The 19,913-nt window shown below is 46.0% G+C and overlaps 1 protein-coding gene and 1 pseudogene across 1 annotated transcript; one reads left to right on the top strand and one right to left on the bottom strand.

Moving 5' to 3' along the window:
* Positions 1-709: 709 nt before the first annotated feature.
* Positions 710-5,982, bottom strand: LOC115158944 (tudor domain-containing protein 5-like; annotated as a pseudogene).
* A 1,638-nt stretch (positions 5,983-7,620) lies between these two features.
* nphs2 (NPHS2 stomatin family member, podocin) lies at positions 7,621-11,397 on the top strand. Its single transcript, XM_029708407.1, has 8 exons — positions 7,621-8,037; positions 8,245-8,348; positions 8,917-8,989; positions 9,118-9,200; positions 9,344-9,547; positions 9,923-9,978; positions 10,153-10,231; positions 10,488-11,397. The coding sequence occupies exons 1-8, from the start codon at positions 7,677-7,679 to the stop codon at positions 10,776-10,778; spliced, it is 1,251 nt and encodes a 416-aa protein (XP_029564267.1). The 5' UTR covers positions 7,621-7,676; the 3' UTR covers positions 10,779-11,397.
* The last annotated feature ends 8,516 nt before the right edge of the window (positions 11,398-19,913 follow it).

The following is a 19,913-nucleotide window of genomic DNA, read 5'->3' as shown; positions in this document are numbered from 1 at the left end:
CATACACTTAAAACACTGCAGACTTAAATGCGCGACAACAAAGCCCATGTCTGTTAACCAGCCTCCAGCCAAGCCCCAGACCTCCACACAGTACAGTGTCCATAAGGGTGGATGATGCTCTCTCTCCCTCTTCCATCCCCACATAACACAGCCCTGACGGACCACTGGAATTGATCACTTTCCTGTTTCAGCAGAACGACTTTAACTGCCCCTCCGCCCCTCTCTCTCCCTTGCTGTCTTTTTCTCTCCCCCTCTCTCCCCCTCCCCCTGTGGGTGGGGAGGGAGTGTGGCACTAATTCACTTAGGGAGGAGCGGGAGAGCTAAAGCTGGAGCGGGGCCGTTGCTACTAACTCTGGGACTGCTCTGCCTGAGCCTCCTCTACTCTGATAAGGGCTGTTATGTGGACAGTGTTGGAGGAAGAGGAGGAGAGAATGCTATAGTTAGTGAGAGAGAGGGAGGTAGACAGAGAGTTGTCTGTGTGTCAGTCTGTCTGTCTGTGTGCGTGCGCATGTGCTTGAGAGATAGGCGAGTTGTTCTGTACCGCGTGTGCGTGGGAAGGGGAGCTCTTAGGCTGAGGTTGGATGATGGCGCGCTGGGGAGTGGTGCTGGTGGTGGCGTCGGGGCAAGGCTCCAGGGTGGGGTCTTCGTCCTCTATTTCAATCCCCTCGCCGAACACGCCTTTGCCCAGATAGAAGCTCACGGGGTTGAACTGGCCACACAGCTGAGAGGAGGGATCGGATGAAGAGGTTATGAGAGATTGCATTGGATCATTGAATGGGAAACGTTTGTGTCTGTATGACTACAGTGTGTGTGTGGTGTGTTTGTGTGCTAGCACGTGTGCGCTAACATGTGTAATCTGTGAATGTAGTGTGTAGCGTGTGTGACCGACTGCTGCGCTGACGGCTGGGGGCGCAGCTGAGCCCGTGGCCCTGCAGGGCGCTGTGGATGTACACATCCTCCTGGGTGTGTCTGTTGCACAGGAAGAGCTGCAGGAAGCCGGCGTGGTAGCTGTGCAGTTCCACCACCAGGGTCCGCTCCGGCTGCCCTGGGAGGAGAGAGAGAACACAAAGGGGGTGGGTTAAAGCTGTTCTTAGACCAGTCTGTATGTATCAAAGTCAGAGGAGGAGTGCTGGAATGGGATTCGTTTTTTGATTATATGGAATGGGAGGGGATCTGGTCCTAGATCAGGACTAATACTCTGAGACACTATATGAATGAATGAATGAATGAATGAATGAATGAATGAATGAATGAATGAATGAATGAATGAATACGGCCCAGGGATGGGAATGTCAGTCATGGTAGCATGTCAGTCATTGTGTAAACGGTAGCATATTAGGTCTTACACCAAAAGGCTTGATTCCTGCCAGCGATGAGGGGACTGCTTGTGCCGGGAGCTCTGAGCAACACGACCTGAGAGGGAGAGAATCCTTCTGTTACCACCTTGCACAGAGCAACACAACACATGGTGAGACCAGAGATGCAAACATTCACTTCAAATAAAAGGACTACATTTTACGGCTGTTGATTAGTCTGGGCAAGAGTAAGGAATAGATTTGCCACATCACAAGTGACACCCTATTCCCTTTTAAGTGCACTGAATGTCCGGTCTTCTCAGATCAAAACAAGTGCCTAGGGGTTGGTTGTGGACAGGGGCTCTGTCCCAAACGGCACCCTATTCCCTATATAGTGCACTTATTTTGAGCAGAGCAATAGGGCACCATTTGGTCCCAGCCAGGCCCTGCTTGAGGAACTTGAGGCTGATGTCCACGTGGAAGACCTCAGCCTGGGTGTGGCTGAGGACCCGGTGGACGACAACGTGGTAGAACCAGATGCCCTGGGGGCACCACGCAGCACACCTGGCAGGGTCGCACGTAGCGCTCAGACACCTCCAGACAGGTGTAGTAGCTCCTGGAAGGACGGAAGGAAGGATGGATAGAGAGGGAGGGAGGGAGCGGAAAGATAAAGAGAGTGAGGGAAAGAGGGATAGAGAGGAAGAGAGAAAACGAGAGAGCATCCCCAAAACCGCAGGATCTCGATAGCGTTCAGTTGCTTCCTCCCCTTTTCTCCTGTCCTTCATCTGCACTGGTCTGAAAACAGTTGAAATAGTTGAGCACAATATGGTGGACTCCTACTACATATGAGCAGTTATGGCAAATTCATACAGAATAAGGCAACTGGACTACATGTCTATGACTACAACTCCCACCCACTGAGGCAGGGAAGCCTCATGTTCCTCTCCCTAACCCTCTAGTCTAGCAGAGGGCTGTTGCGGTTTTTGTTGTCGTTCACCTCATCTTGATCATCCTGTTCTCCAGGGCGCGCGGCTCCTGGCTCTCGTCAAAGCGGATGTAGAAGTGTGAGAGCGACTCCACGTGCTCCACAAGCATAGCCACCAGCTCCCGGGGGCCCCAGGGCGTGAGGGTCCTCAGGCTCTGGGCTTGCAATAGCACCACCGCCCAGCGCCAACACCGCACCAAGCCGTAAATGTCCACCATCTGAGTGAGCGGAGCAGCCACACACATAATATGTGTCCACACATTACATTACGTATGTAATATGACGTATGTAATATGACGCATACATAAACACATATGGACCGTTGTGAGATGCTGGGATACATAAACGGGGCAACATTTTCTGTCCACAAACCGCAGCAACTGTGTAGGCTTTCATCTTTCATTCTTTCCCAGCACTATTTTATCAGAAGTTTTGGAACTAGGTTGGACACACTTAGCTGCCCTTTGTCTCAACACAAAAGTTTGGTTGTATTCATTAGGGCACACCGCAGCCAAATGTTTTGCAATGGAAAATAAACAAAAAACAGGCATTTCTGATTGGACCAGGTAGTCCCTTCCTTGTTTCAGTCCGTTTTTTACCCATCTGGTGCGTAATGAACACGACCTAGAAACTGGTCCAGCTAGCTCACCTGGTGAAAGGTGTTGATGGTAATGTGGAGCTCCGTGTCTTTCTCCAGGTCGGTGTTGGTCTCGCTTTCCTCTCCCCACCCGTCTCTCCCAGGGAGACCCTGCAGCTGAAGTAGTAGCCTGTACTGGACGGATTCAGAGCCTCGCCACCCTCACTGGGGCCTTCAGGCTCTGCCATGCTGCCACAATACAGTACCACTTAAAGATAGCAGGGTGACACATTCATAGATATCAGTCATGACATACTAAGACCCAAAATACCTGTTTTCTTGAATCTTAATGTGCACCAAAATCTCCACTTTCTAGTAATAACAATTAATTAATAATCAATTAGAATTTCATTGTCCTGAACTCTAAACATCTATGGCTGTGGTTAGGACAAAAGTGCTGGTAGTGGTGTAATCTGATCCTAGATCTGTGTTTAGAGCCCGAGATGTGAAGCAGACCTGGTTGTTGTGGCGCGTGGTGCCCAGGGGCATGATGGATGTCCATGACCATCATCCAGTGGTTGCCCTCGTCGCAAGCCACTGGCCGCGGGTAGAGTGTGTCGCTTAGGGCGCCACCGGAAGCTGCTCTGGACCACTGGCAGCTCCTTCCTAAACACCCCCGAGGGTCAACCGAGGGTCGAGAGGGCGTCGGCCAACAAAGGTCAGAGCAACAGGGAAATGGACAGCGGTTGCGGCACATCGGAGAGAAGAGCTACTTTGCAATTTGAAAGACGCTCAATGATTAGAATTAGGATTTATTAGCCATTCGTTAGAATGTAGGCATTCAAATGGTAAAGTGATTATTTGTCTACGTATGTAAAAGGAAACAGGGGACAATGGAAGGTAAATCGTTCATGACCTTTGTATTCTGCAGGGAGATCATGAATGGATATTCCCTCGCCGTTTTGAGCTACAACCTATAGGGGGATCTCCATGTGTTAGGAACTCTTTGGCTTTCTGAATGATAGATTTGTCTCTTGGGTGAGGTTGGAGACTGAGTGGACTGACCTGGTGTAGCTTGGGCTTCAGTTATGGACTGACCGTGCCCGCGAGCCCATTCTCCAGAATACGCTGCCTAAGCTCCTCTTCCAGTGGCACAGGCCAATCAAAGCAGGCAATACATGACAAGAGGGAGGGGCTACAGTGCATTTGTTACCGCTCTTCCCTACAGCTATTCAGAAGTTCATTCGATTCGCATCTCTAAAAATCATGGCATAATTTGCTCTCCGAAGCTTCGCAAACACAGACGCAAATTACAGCGTTTGTTTGTTCTGTCGATGTTATAGACCTGAATGTTACATTGGAGGGCTTTGCACCCAATCAAAAACAAGCTCAAGGGGGGAAACGATTTCTATGTTGTTGAACACACATCACAGAGGTAAAGGCAGCAGCGCACACATCTTGATGACACGCTTCTGAAACGGTTGTCTGTTCTGGCTGGGCTCAGGCTCAGATTGGCTCCATTGGCTGTGAGCCCTGGTGCCTCTCTGGGCCATTAGGGACTGCAGCCTCAGGGAATGGTGCCACATGATTCTGAGTACTGGACACTATGATGGGTTTTTCTACCGGGACTGGATTTCATACACAGACAGGTCAATACAGAAAATCATTTCTGTCACGACAAGGGAGAGATAACTAGTTTGATTATAATGCTTCTATGATGAAGAGACTACTCCAACTCTACCATTCAATACTACACTCGACGTTGCACTGAAAATAGCGTGAAGAAATTGTGAACCTAAACACTTCAGAAGTAGTCGCAAAGTGCTCGCCACAGGTGCGTTTGACAGGTCTGTGCTTTGCAGGATGCTTTGAATGGATACATGCAATGCGCAGTGTACTTGAGTAGAAATTCAGTCAATTCAATTCTACAATCTGCCAACCAACCAACCAACCAACCTGAGTTTGTCTGTTTGTCTGTCATCGGCCTTACTACTGGAACCCGTTGGGAATGTCTGCTTCGGTGAGAAGAGTTGTTTTTTGGTCCGGTCCTCATCAGTGGCGCCACCTCCACCCCGAGGGACAGCAGGGAGCCCATCTGGCTCTGTGTGACCGCCACCAGGTCGTTGGCCGCCGCCAGCATCTCGGCGGTGGAGTAGAAGCCGTAGTTGGTAGCACCTAAATGGAAGTCATAGCGGAGGGCAAATGCGGTCTCCAGCTCCGACAGGCCCACGGCCCCTTGGGAGAGCAGCCGGCGGAGTTGGGCAGGCAGTGCCGGGGGAGTGTGGCCGAGCCAGGGCAGGACCATGGGCCTGTGCTGCTGGTAGCATGGGGAGAAGAAGCCCACACCAACACGCCTTGTTGGCATTGTGCTGCCTGGCCACCAACTCCACGATGCCTCTGGTGGTGTCGTCCGCCACCACTGCAGAATGGGAAGAGAGAGAGAGGTTGGTCTGCTGAGTTTAGAAGGGAACGGAGCGGAATTGACATCTGTGTTGTTCAACGATATCTGTGCTCAGCTTCTCAGACTCCTCATACTGCATACTACACTCAAGGAAGATCCAAAAATGTTAACTCCATAAACATGAAAACAATAGAATGATATGTGCCAAAACATTATAACTTCATTAGCCAAAGATGGGACTAGTGCTCAGTATTACTATCCCTCAACACCAAGTTGCAATCTCCCAGATAGTCAATGTACACCACGTCAGGCATCTCCCAGATCAGGTCCAGCACTTTGCGGAAGCCGAGGGTCCTCAGGGGCACGGGGTGGCCCAGCATGTTGACGTAGTCCTGACTCAGCTGATCTGGGGTCAGGCCCTGCTTGGCTGAGATGAGCAGGGAGCGCACATCATTCTTTAGGCACTAGAGCAGCTGCTCCTGGGTCGTTCTGTCAACTGTCAGACAGAGAGCGGGGGAGGGGGGGAGAGAGAGGTGAGGGTATGAGAGTAAATAAGTGGGGAGTGGGGGTGTTGGAATGCAATACTCTGAATGTTTCTTGAATGTTTGAATATTTAAGTGAATGTCTCTCCCATTTAAAAGTAGCTATTGCATTTTCTCAACAACGACACTTTGAAAGGTGCGAAGAATCCACCCCCACTGTCCACCACTGGACCCAGAGCCATCTAAATATATGGCTCGAATTGTACCTAATTAGGCCTACAACAGGTGCAATTTAACTTAGAGGAAAACGGAATAATGCATCTGAACAACATTACCCACTGGGCACACACTGGTTGGAATCAACGTTGTTTCCAGGTCATTTCAATGAAATTAACAATAGTAGCATCATAGCACCTCTCTCCATTAAATATAGGCGGTTGACGTCAACAACCCTAATCAAATATTCCAAAAAGTATTCAAATAACGAGATGTATCCACCAATCCAAAGAGAGGAATAGGCGAGAGCTTAATATCCCGCCTTTCCGCTCCGTGGACAACAAATCCCATTGTTAGGGTGGAGACATAGGTCTCTCATCATTAAATCCAAATCTCTGACAGGAGCTAGCTACATTCGTCTGAGGCTAAAGCTAATCGTTGCACAAGCCATACAGTTTTAAAGATAGCTAGCTACTTAGGTACCTATTTATTTCGTCTTCAAAATCCATTTGGCTTGTTCACATCCAATTACTAGTCTCAAAACATGTTTTGTTCAAAAACTACGCAACATAAAGAAAAATGTAATGGCTTTTACACACTTCAGTCAGACACATTTTCTCGTACAAGACAGCCACTGCACGCGCAAGCATGGCGACAGAATACGTATCTTTGTCAGTGAATTGATTATAAACTGGGTGGTTCGAGCCCTGAATGCTGACTGGCTGAAAGCCGTGGTATATCAGACCGTATACCACGGATATGACAAAACCTTTATATTTACTTTTCTAATTATACCACAACCCCTAGTGCCTTATTGCTTAATGGACCCTCTTCTGGCCAGGGCAGTGGTCCAGGGAAGTTACTGGAAGTGATCAAAAGTTATTACACACAATTACAACAATTGAAACAAAAATGTATTAAATTATTATAATACCACAATTAATACAAAACCATAAAATGGAGTGAGATTCCTTAAAAGCTTTAGCAATAATAATAAATAGTATTTAATAATTAATAATAAAACATCTGAAATGCAGACTACTCAGTCATCTTGTAATTAAATCTAATAATGTCTAATCAACGGAACTACTTTGTTTCTTGCAGGCCTAGCCAGGCCTTATGAGAATAACTACAGCAAGGAAAATGTAGGTCAAATGGTTCATTTACAGTCTAATTAAATTGTGTCTGGGAGGATGTGTGTCTTTCCTGTACAGAGAAATATGGGGAAACTGACATCAGCTTTTTGGAAAAGAGACAAACATCGGAGTCTGCACATTCCCAACAGTGACTCCCCAAGCACACAGATCTACAAGGTTGTCTCATTTCCAATGACAATCCTCACATATTCATCTCACATTACTGGCTACGATGTCAACAGGACAAAAACGGCAACTTATATTTCCAATGCCTTTCCAAAAGTTGTCCGTTTTCCTATCTATGTCATGTTAATAGGGTTTCAAGTTATATGCCTACCCTGTGTGTGTGTGTGTGTGTGTGTGTGTGTGTGTGTGTGTGTGTGTGTGTGTGTGTGTGCGTGCGTGTGTGCGTGTGCGTGTGCGTGCGTGCGTGCATGCGCATGTGTGCTAACAGGGAGGGAGGAAGGATAAACAGCAAAAGACAACAAGTATTGCCAGCTAGCAGCCCTTGTCATAGGCTTGTTGTAGGTGATTGCAGCTGAGGAAGAGAAGGGCAGCTGAAACCACCACTAGCTTTGGGTTGGATGCTTCTTCTCATCACAGAGATTCCAAGAGGGATGGAGAAACGTCCGGAGTCAGCTTCCCCTCGCCGCACTCCGCGAGCAGGGAGGGTGGCCAAGAGAGAACATTCTGGGTCTCCGACTTCCAGGGGCCGCCGTCACAAGGCCACCAAGACAGTGAGGCTCCCTGAGGAACATGAGAAGAGAGAGGGTCCAAAAAGGGATACCCAGGAGGCAGAGACCAACGGAGAGGCGGATAAGGAGATAGACAGGCCAGTCAAGTCCACGTCTACTGTTGTGGATGTGGATAATGTGAGAGAGAAAGAGAGGGGAGAGGAGAACGAGGAGTTCATGGCGCTACTAGAGAGTGAGTGGCAGGAGGAAGGTAAGACATGTTTCTAAACATCAATATTTGGACCCCTAAAGCATCGTAGAGTAGGAATACGGGTCTAGGATCAGTTTTACCTTCGCAGTCATAATGAATAAGAGACTCTTATGAATATGGGCCCTGGTCTTTGATTTTAAATGATGATATCTTTGATAAGGACATTAGCTGACTGTGAGTGCGAATCGTGGTATTTGTCATCACCAGGCGTGAAGCCGAGGAGTCTTGGAGTCTGTGAGTGGCTACTCATGGTGTTGGCTCTAACCCTGGTCATCCTGTTCTTTCCCATCTCCATCTGGTTCTGTGTGAAGGTAAGGATGTTCTACCTCCATTACATAGACAACACAGAACGAAAGGGGATGCCTAGTCAGTTGCACAACTGAAATGTGTCTTCAGCATTTAACCCAAAACCCTCTGAATCAGAGAGGTGCGGGAGGCTGCCTTAATCGACGTCCACGTCTTCGGTGCCCGGGGAGCAGTTGTTGTTGGGGGTTAACTGCCTTGATCAAGGGCAGAACGGTTCGAACTTGGTTACTGGCCCAACTCTCTTAATCGCTAGGCTACCTGCCGCCCACAGGTGACACAGTATAGCAACTTGATGATGCCTGTGAACAAAAATGTTCAAGCAATATTTCAGAGTTGGACATCACTCACCAAATGGTAGATTTCTATAATGTACAATGAAGGCTCAGTGTCTGGTGAATGACGACATTTACAAGGATTCAGCACCTCATTTCTTGGTAAGAATAGTATCAACTTTGGAGTGAAAATGTGTGATTTGTAGGTTTCATTGAACGACACCGTGGGCTGTCTTCTTCTGTCTGTTATTCCGTTATGGCAAAGTCTTGATTGACAGCTTGTCACTATGTTGACTGACAGGTTGTGAGGGAGCATGAAAGAGCTGTGATCTTCAGACTGGGTCACCTACTGCGAGGGAGACCCAGGGGACCAGGTTTGTGCTTGTTATTATATTACTTGAGGACTCGTTCGACGAGTGCTTATCAAACTGTGCATGTACATTACACAGTGTGTACTAATATCCTCCAATCTCTCTCTACTGTATGTCCATTCGGGACCAAGGTCTACTTTTCTACCTCCCACTACTCGATGTTTTCCAGAAAGTGGACATCCGTCTAAAAATGCTCAAGGTCCCAGCTCACACGGTACGGTAACTCCTCTGACAGCCTACGGAAAAAATGAAATCTACGTCAAATATTCCCCCCCCAAAAAAAATTCCTCTGAGCATGAATCTTTTACTGCTGCGATGTGTGTGTTTCTTCCTGTGTGTGTGTGTGTGTGTGTCCAGGTGGTGACCAAGGATCTGGTGCGCACGGAGCTGAGCGCGGTGTGTTACTACCGTATAGAGAATGTGGCTCTGTGCAGCACGGCCTTGTCGGGTGTGAGTGCCGTGCTGCAGGCCCTGGTACAGGTGGCAGACAGAGACGTTCTTGCCCACCACAACTTCACCCACATCCTGCTGGACAGGAAGAGGATCGCCCAGGAGATCCAGGTACCTAACATGCTGTACAGTCTTTGTATGGGTCTGACCAAACCTGGGTTCAAATGCTATTTGAATTTGTGTTTGCTCTAACCTAGAATGCCAAATGGGTAGGGTTTACAGTTTTTGGACTATCCAATTGTTCCATTAAGTCAGGCAAGCTCAATCAAGCACAGACGAAGTATTTGAAATGATTTCCAATATTATTTGAACCCAGGTGCGATATTGACATTTGATATTGACAATGGTTATTTGTGGAATTTGGTATTGAGCGGTGTAAAATCACATGGATTGTCCAGGAATTTTAGTGAGTGGATGGGTGGTGACGTGGTGTGTCTTCTCAACACTGGAGCATGAATCATTCTGCTCTTTTATATCGATCCACAGGTGGCCATCGATTCAGTAGCTTGTCAGTGGGGGATCAAGGTGGAGAGAGCAGAAATGTAAGACTATCATCGATGACTGGTTACATACAGGCATTTGTAACAACGAGTTGCCATGTTGGCTGGTGGTGTCGTAAACGAAGGTTAAAAGAACACGGTACATGTTGGAATGGTCAACTTGTGTCTTCCCTGCTGACGTGTGTGTGTGTGCGCTTTTCACTGTGTTCATTTCAGAGAGGATCTTTCTCTCCCCGCTGAGCTGCAGCAAAGCCTAGCGGCAGAGGCTGAGGCTAAGAGACAAGCCCAAATCAAAGTATGTCATCAGTTCTTTTGGTGTGTATGTGTACAGTGGGAAAGGGGAGATGCCTAGTCAGTTGTACAACTGAAATGTGTCTTCCGCATTTAACCCATTCAAGCCTGCGCACACACGCATATGTGTGTGCGCGTGTGTTGGCATGTACGCATGTCAGAAGGGAGGCAGGATAAACAGCAAAAGCGAAACAACAAGCGTTGCCAACTTGGGACCCTTGACCTCTAACCCCTAGGCTCCCCTCCTCCCTGTTCTGTAGGTGATTGCAGCAGAGGGAGAGAGGGCAGCCTGCGAGGCTCTGAAGGCATCTCTGGACTCCCTCTCTGGTTCCCCTGCCGCCATCCACCTCCGTCTCCTCCAGCTGCTACACACCCTCCGCACCGAACGCCCAGCACTGGTCCTCACCCTCCCCTCGGACCTTCTAACCCTGCCCCGTGACCCCTCACCCTTAGCCTTACCCGCCCCAGCTCCAAACCTGGCTCCAGCCAGTCCCATCCCAAAAGGAGGAGAAACCAAAGAGGAGCGGAAGACAGACTCGCCGATGATGTAGTAGACAGAGAGAAAGGGAAGCATCATAATTCGGGGTGCATTTCAATTGTCTGAAGTGGCTGCGCTGGTCTAAAGAGCTGTGTGGTGGGTACCAGGGAACCTGATTCTGCCACTCCAGTTCTTTCATATCAGTGCTGATGAAGTGAAGAAAGCAGAGGACGCCACTTTCGACTATTGATATGCACCCCTCATATCAGATTGAAGAAGTGTAAAAATCGTATTCTATGATTGTTTTGTTTCTTCCTCTGTAAAGAAATGTTAGTCCGTATAGAGATGAGTGTTTTTATTGTATGATTTATACACCACACTGATGACACACTCCACCTACATTTAGACAATGTGAGGGTAAATAGGGTCCATAATAAATCAATAATAATTATAATAATATCATTTAAAAAAAGGAACCATACAGTATCAACATGATTAAGGAAACATGTTTCACACCAGTTTTATTTTTCATTTTTTATTTAACCTTTATTTAACTAGGCAAGTCAGTTAAGAACAAATTCTGACACATTCTTAACAGTAACCCTGTAGGACATGATTGCTTAACAAATAGCATGCAAATTACAGAACAACAAAAAAAGACAAATGATTAAATACTGTTGAATGCCCAGACATATGATACTTCCCTGTTCTTTTATTCATTTGTCAAATACCGAGGAGCCGAGTTCCCATTACCTCTAAAACTACTGTACTGTTTTCAAGGTTCAGCATTTCTTGGGCTTGGTGTGTTTGGGGCTAGTCTCAGGCTTCTGACTCACTGTTTTGGGTTCAGGGGTGGACACCTTTGACTTGAAAAACCGCTGCCACAGACTTCTTGCTCAACGCAATGCAAAATGTATAGATGAGTGTCCAAATCCCAAATCCAACAGTGTTGACCTACAGATGTAGGATCTTAATTTGATCATCCTGCTGAAGGAGAACCTTCCTGCAAAGCAGGAGATTTAAAACGTGTAGTGTATTTGAGGTTTAAAAAGCCTGAAGCTTGTCATTTCCACTTTGAAATTCAAGACATAATTTCCCTGTGTATCAAATGTATCAACCCCTACAAAAATGTCCAGTAATTATAATCCACATAATAATTCACATTTCCTGTTGCTGCAGGATTATGTGCCTGCTGTTAGCGAACTGGCTCAAATTAAGATCCTACAATCCGATGGTATTGACCTACCACTGAGGTATGTTACGGTGTTGACCTGCTATAGAGGTGTGTCTCGGTGTTGACAGACCTTTGGCCTCCAGGCAGGGCCTGCCCTGTAGCAGTCTCTACAGATCCTGGATCTTCTCCAGCGCTGACTGGAGGGCCTCCTCTGCCTTTAGGGCCCGCTCCTCTGCACCCTGGGACTGGGCCTGAACCTCACTGACACACACACAACTGACACACACAATTAAGTATACAGTTGTGTACATTACAGTTTCGAAAAAGGCTTTTGTGACAAACTATTACAGGTGCAAGTGAAGCAATTTACAAGAGACAACCAAATGTGTGTGTGTTTTCAATGTAATACTCCGGTAATAATCCTTCGATGGGAGATACAGAGTGCTGAGGGAGTGTGAACCCTCAATAAAGACCAATAACTTACAGTAACTTGTGCTGCAGAATCCCCACTGTAGCCAGGGCATCAAAGGCTCTGCTGTGTGTGGATGAGCCACCATGACTCCAGTCTGCCAGAGGCCAAACAAATAAGATTTGGACGGAATGCATGTCTTGCTACATCAATGTTTTCACAATGAAACGAGGCACACAGGACCCCATCCAGCTGAATAGTATCCTCCCCCGAGGGTTTGCTCAATGATGTTACCATCATGGCCTATCAGCTTGATAATAGAGCCGGCTGGTGAGCACTCCATGGGTCCTCCACCTCCACCTGCTGGTCAATAATAGGTATTGCAGACAAATTCCAAAACTGCAGTCGATGAGCCACAACCTACACTTTTTTTTTTTTTTACATTTTATTTAACCTTTATTAAACAAGACACTACATTACCAAAGGTATGTGGACACCTGCTCATTGAACATCTCATTCCAAAATCATGGGCATTAATTAATGTGGAGTTGGTCCCCCCTTTGCTGCTACGACAGCCTCCACTCTTCTGGGGAGGCTTTCCACTAGATGCTGGGCGATTAGGCCTGGCTTGCAGTCGGCGTTCCAAATCATCCCAAAGGTGTTCGATGAGGTCAGGGCTCTGTGCAGGCCAGTCAAGTTGTTCCACACAGATCTCAACAAACCATTTCTGTATGGACCTCGCTTTGTGTATGGGGGTTTCGTCATGCCGAAACAGGAAAGGGCCTTCCCCAAACTGTACAGAATTGTCTAGAATGTCATTGTAGGCTGTAACATTAAGATTTCCCTTCACTGGAACTTAGGGGCCTAGCCTGAACCATGAAAAACAGCCCGAGACCATTATTCCTCCTCCACCAAACTTTACCGTTGGCACTATACATTGGGGCAGGTAGCGTTCTCCTGGCATCCGCCAAACCCAGATTTGTCAGTTGGATTGCCAGATGGTGACGCGTGATTCATCACTCCAGAAAACGTATTTCCACTGCTCCAGAGTCCAATGGTGGTGAGCTTTACACCACTCCAGCCGGTGCTTGGCATTGCGCAAGGTGATCTTAGGCTTGTTTGCGGCTGCTCGGCCATGGAAACCCATTTCATTAAGCTCCCGACAAACAGTTATTGTGCTGACATTGTTTCCAGAGGAAGTTTGGAACTCAGTAGTGAGTGTTGCAACCGAGGACAGATGATTTTTACACGCTACACGTTTCAGCACTCGGCGGTCCCGTTCTGTGAGCTTGTCTGGCCTACCAATTTGCGACTGAGCCGTTGTTGCTCCTTGACATTTCCACTACACATAACAGCACTTACAGTTGACCGGGGCAGCTCTAGCAGGGCAGAAATTTGATGAACTAACTTGTTGAATAGGTGGCATCCTATGACGGTGCCACGTTGAAAGTCACTGAGCTCTTCAGTAACGTCATTCTACTGCCAATGTTTGTCTATGGATATTGTATGGCTGTGTGCTCGATTTTATACACTTGTCAGCAACGGGCGTGGCTTAAATAGCCAAATCCACTAATTTGAAAGGGTGCCCACATACTTTTGTATGTATAGTGTACTTCTGGCTCTGGACTTCATTCATTTTGAATGAAAATTAGTGAAGGGTGAAGTTGCCCCTAGGCCTAGACCTTGGGTCAGTTTAGCATTTCCCAATTAATGATTAAGGTTAGGATTAGAGGATAATCTGATCCTAGATCTGCACCTAGGGGAAATCTCACCACAGAGCTGGAAGATGCAAATGACTAGCATTAATAATAATAATCATGATTATAATTAGTATAGTAATAATAATAATCATTAATATTAATAATAATAATTCTTATTTGTTGAGCATCTCTCAGATACTGAACATGGCTAGTTTTGTTCTAAATCTTTTTAGTGGTAAATTGGTCACCATGTGACTGCCCTCAGTTAATTGGTCACCATGTGACCTCAGTTAATTGGATCTGCCTGTCATTTTGCTCCTCATCTTCTTTATCAAAAGCCTCTAGTGGATACACTGCTACACTGCAGCTAGGTTCATCTGGTGATATCATTATTCTGTATATCAACCAAAAACCTGTGATGCTACAAATGTTCAAATGACACCCCACTGGGTGCAAGCTGGTTGAATCCACGTCATTTCAACAAAATAATAATAGTATATATTTTTTTCCTGATGATTTGAAAGAACTCATCAATGTGAAATGAAAAAAATGTTTAACCTTTATCCAATGTCAGTTAAATCACTTTGAATTTACGTCAGTAACTGCAAGGTAGAGAGGGACCACAGTAAAAGGATTATCACAGAGATCATATGCTGGGCAATGGGGGATGCAGTTCAGTGTGACGCACAGCTCCACGGAACTGCCCTTCACGTCAGACAGCAGGATCTGACAGGACTCCGTCCAATCGCCACACTCCCTCTGAGCAGCATAAACACACACGCACACACACACACACACACACACACACACACGGCGACATATTTGGAGCAGTTGTTCAGTTTCTGGGAGAGGTTCTTGGCTAGTTGCTCCAGGGAAACCTCCATGGTGACGGTGGTGTGGGGTCCCGCCGGCAGGAGGGCTCGCTCCTGGTCGTCACAGTGGTCCGGGACTATCTGGAGGAGCAGGTCCACCATCCAGCGAGTCAGAGACGCATGGATGGAGTTCAACCTGGAAACCCAGGGGCATGGACATTATGTAAGGGAGATGATTTGTCTGTGTCCCAAATGGCACCCTATTCCCCTTTGTTGTGCACTACCTTTGACCAGGGGCCCAATCTTCCGTTGATTCATCCCTCCTGTAGAATTCATTGCTTTACCTTGATGTCCTCCTAATAAATCCTTTGTGTTTATAAAGTATGAGTTGCCTCGGAGATAGACAAGAACTTAATTGCCTTCAGACAGAATTATAAAATAAATTGTATTTCTCCCTTGTCGCTAAATTATAGTTCCTTGTTGACTAAAAATAAACAAGTGGTGCCCTTTTAATTTAACATGACGTCATCATAGCATATTCTTCTTTTTACATTTTTTGTAATTTTACCCCCTTTGCCTCCCCAATTTCGTGATATCCAATTGCGATCCAATTATGATCTTGTCTCATCGCTACAACTCCCCAATGGGCTCGGGAGGCAAAGGTCGAGTCATGCGTCCTCTGAAACATGACCCGCCAAGCCACGCTTCTTAACACCCGCTCGCTTAACCCGGAAGCCAGCTGCACCAATGTGTCAGAGGAAACACAGTTCAACTGACTACTGAAGGTCAGCTTGCAAGCGCCCGGCCCGCCACAAGGAGTCGCTAGAGCGCGATGAGCCAAGTAAAGCCCCCCCGGCCAAACCCTCATTAACCACTCAGCATGAAAGGGGAATTTTTTACAATTCTCTGATCTATGTCATAAAAAAGGCCTACCTGATTACTTCTTATTCCTTGAGCAAGGCACTTAACCCAAATTGCTCCTGTAAGTCAGTCTAGATAAGAGCGTCTGCTAAATGACTAAAATGATCAAATGTAAGGTAAACGCATGCCTGTGTCTGCCAGTGTCTAGTACACAGTGTTTGTTTCACCCAACACCCAAAGTCTCCCTGCATATTTTTATTGTATTATTTATTACAAAAAACACAAGGAAGGGGTGACATTAAAGTATTAGAACATGAAGGACAAACAATGCAGCATCAAGACACTATCAAACATGTGGCAGTCTTTCAGCAACAGAGCCATCCTTATGTGTGAGGGTGCGTGTGCATGATAGTGATATAAAATATATGTCATAGTTTCCTTTTTTCATGATCACAATCTAGATCCCTCCACAGTTCCCCAATTAATTCCATTCCCCACCCCCAAGAACCTCCCAATGCACCAACAACCAAGAGAATGAACTAAAGAGAAAAAAGGAAAAGAGAAAACAGCAAACAACAATGCAAAAATAATAAAACAAAATAATACATTTAAAACATAGGACATCAAGGACAACTGAAATCATATCAGCAATGCCAACTGTATGTTTGTGTGCATGACTGGCACTATTACATGTATGTGTGTGTTCTTGTATGTGTTTATTTGAATGAGAGTGTGTGTATATATGCATGTGTACCAACACCTGCACGGCATCAGCCTCAGGCAAACCGGCATTAGTTGTAAAAACACTGCCACTTAGTGTCATTCAAATGTACTTTTATTATGTTTTATTTGGACTTTTTTTTCCCCCTTTATCTTTTGACCATCATTCTCTCTCTCACACAGCAACTCCACTCCCACACACCAACCCTCAGCTTCCCTCAGCCCATCCCATCTATCTCTGCTGGCCACCCACTTCGTATTTCTACGCAACACATATCTTTCAACTATGTTATGATGTTTAACGTACAATTTCAATCTAACTGAATAGAATCTACAGATTGCATGTTGAAGATAAATACTTTTACTAAGAGTATTAGTATATTAGTAATTGACTGACCCGGTCTCTCCAGATCTCCTAACAGTACAATTTCTAGGGTGAATTTTAGATCAATGCTATGCATTTTCAGCCATTCCTGAACCTGAGACCAGAAACAGGCTACCTGAGGGCAATACCAAAATAAATGGTCTATTGATTCTGTATCCTCACAACAAAATCTGCAGAGCGCTCCCTGCATATTTAGGCTGACTGTGATTGGATGCGTGACACCAACTGATGTCTCTCTCTCTCTCCCTCTCACTCAAATGACAAGGATGTGCACACATTTGTAATCCTGTCTACTCTCAGAGGAATAGCTTTTGATCCGTGTGATAGCTTTTATGTCCTTCAACCAAGATATGGTGGAATCAGGCAGTCAGCCATCATTCCACTGCTTCTACTCTGAGTCATATGCCAAAGAATAGGCTAGGAACCATCCATTACTTCCACCTATCAGTGATCACAAAGGGACAAAGTTAAGGAAGGTCAGGAACAACATGGTTGAGTTCAGGTAGGTCTGGAACAATATGGTTGAGTTCAGGTAGGTCAGGAACAACATGGTTGATTTCAGGTAAGTCTGGAACAACATGGTTTAGTTCAGGTAGGTCTGGAACAACATGGCTGAGTTCAGGTAAGTCAGGAACAACATGGTTGAGTTCAGGTAGGTCTGGAACAATATGGTTGAGTTCAGGTAGGTCTGGAACAACATGGTTGAGTTCAGGTAAGTCAGGAACAACATGGTTGAGTTCAGGTAGGTCTGGAACAATATGGTTGAGTTCAGGTAGGTCTGGAACAATATGGTTGAGTTCAGGTAGGTCTGGAACAACATGGCTGAGTTCAGGTAGGTCTGGAACAATATGGTTGAGTTCAGGTAAGTCTGTAACAATATGGTTGAGTCCAGGAAGGTCTGGAACAATATGGTTTAGTTCAGGAAGGTCTGGAACAACATGGTTGAGTTCAGGTAGGTCTGGAACAATATGGTTGAGTTCAGGTAAGTCAGGAACAACATGGTTGAGTTCAGGTAAGTCAGGAACAATATGGTTGAGTTCAGGTAGGTCTGGAACAACATGGTTGAGTTCAGGTAAGTCAGGAACAACATGGTTTAGTTCAGGTAGGTCAGGAACAACATGGTTGAGTTCAGGTAGGTCTGGAACAACATGGTTGAGTTCAGGTAAGTCAGGAACAACATGGTTGAGTTCAGGTAAGTCAGGAACAACATGGTTGAGTTCAGGTAGGTCTGGAACAACATGGTTGAGTTCAGGTAGGTCAGGAACAACATGGTTTAGTTCAGGTAAGTCAGGAACAACATGGTTGAGTTCAGGTAGGTCTGGAACAACATGGTTGAGTTCAGGTAGGTCAGGAACAACATGGTTGAGTTCAGGTAGGTCTGGAACAATATGGTTGAGTTCAGGTAGGTCAGGAACAACATGGTTGAGTTCAGGTAAGTCAGGAACAACATGGTTGAGTTCAGGTAGGTCTGGAACAACATGGCTGAGTTCAGGTAAGTCAGGAACAACATGGTTGAGTTCAGGTAAGTCAGGAACAACATGGTTGAGTTCAGGTAGGTCTGGAACAACATGGTTTAGTTCAGGTAAGTCAGGAACAACATTGTTTATTTCAGGTAGGTCAGGAACAACATGGTTTAGTTCTGGTAAGTCAGGAACAACATGGTTGAGTTCAGGTAGGTCAGGAACAACATGGTTGAGTTCAGGTAGGTCAGGAACAATATGGTTGAGTTCAGGTAGGTCAGGAACAATATGGGTGAGTTCAGGTAGGTTTAGAACAATATGAGTGAGTTCAGGTAGGTCAGGAACAATATGAGTGAGTTCAGGTAGGTCAGGAACAATATGGTTGAGTTCAGGTAGGTCAGGAACAATATGGGTGAGTTCAGGTAGGTTTAGAACAATATGAGTGAGTTCAGGTAGGTCAGGAACAACATGGTTGGGTTCAGGTAGGTCAGGAACAACATGGTTGGGTTCAGGTAAGTCAGGAACATGGTTGAGTTCAGGTAGGTCTGGAACAACATGGCTGAGTTCAGGTAAGTCAGGAACAACATGGTTTAGTTCAGGTAGGTCAGGAACAACATGGTTTAGTTCAGGTAGGTCAGGAACAACATGGTTTAGTTCAGGTAGGTCAGGAACAACATGGTTTAGTTCAGGTAGGTCAGGAACAACATGGTTTAGTTCTGGTAAGTCAGGAACAACATGGCTGAGTTCAGGTAGGTCTGGAACAACATGGTTGAGTTCAGGTAGGTCTGGAACAATATGGTTGAGTTCAGGTAAGTCAGGAACAACATGGTTGAGTTCAGGTAAGTCAGGAACAACATGGTTGAGTTCAGGTAAGTCTGGAACAACATGGTTTAGTTCAGGTAAGTCAGGAACAACATGGTTGAGTTCAGGTAGGTCTGGAACAACATGGCTGAGTTCAGGTAAGTCAGGAACAACATGGTTGAGTTCAGGTAGGTCTGGAACAACATGGTTGAGTTCAGGTAAGTCTGGAACAACATGGTTGAGTTCAGGTAAGTCAGGAACAACATGGTTGAGTTCAGGTAGGTCAGGAACAACATGGTTGAGTTCAGGTAGGTCTGGAACAACATGGCTGAGTTCAGGTAAGTCTGGAACAACATGGTTGAGTTCAGGTAAGTCTGGAACAACATGGTTTAGTTCAGGTAAGTCAGGAACAACATGGTTTAGTTCAGGTAGGTCAGGAACAACATGGTTTAGTTCTGGTAAGTCAGGAACAACATGGTTGAGTTCAGGTAGGTCTGGAACAACATGGTTGAGTTCAGGTAGGTCTGGAACAATATGGTTGAGTTCAGGTAGGTCAGGAACAACATGGTTGAGTTCAGGTAGGTCAGGAACAATATGGTTGAGTTCAGGTAGGTCAGGAACAATATGGTTGAGTTCAGGTAGGTCAGGAACAATATGGTTGAGTTCAGGTAGGTCAGGAACAATATGGGTGAGTTCAGGTAGGTCAGGAACAATATGGTTGAGTTCAGGTAGGTCAGGAACAATATGGTTGAGTTCAGGTAGGTCAGGAACAATATGGTTGAGTTCAGGTAGGTCAGGAACAATATGGTTGAGTTCAGGTAGGTCAGGAACAATATGGTTGAGTTCAGGTAGGTCAGGAACAATATGGGTGAGTTCAGGTAGGTTT

Source organism: Salmo trutta, chromosome 22 (assembly GCF_901001165.1).
Source record: "Salmo trutta chromosome 22, fSalTru1.1, whole genome shotgun sequence".
Classification (NCBI taxonomy): Eukaryota; Metazoa; Chordata; class Actinopteri; order Salmoniformes; family Salmonidae; genus Salmo; species Salmo trutta.
The sequence above is the reverse complement of the archived record's forward strand: the minus strand, read 5'-3'. Positions and strand labels throughout refer to the sequence as shown.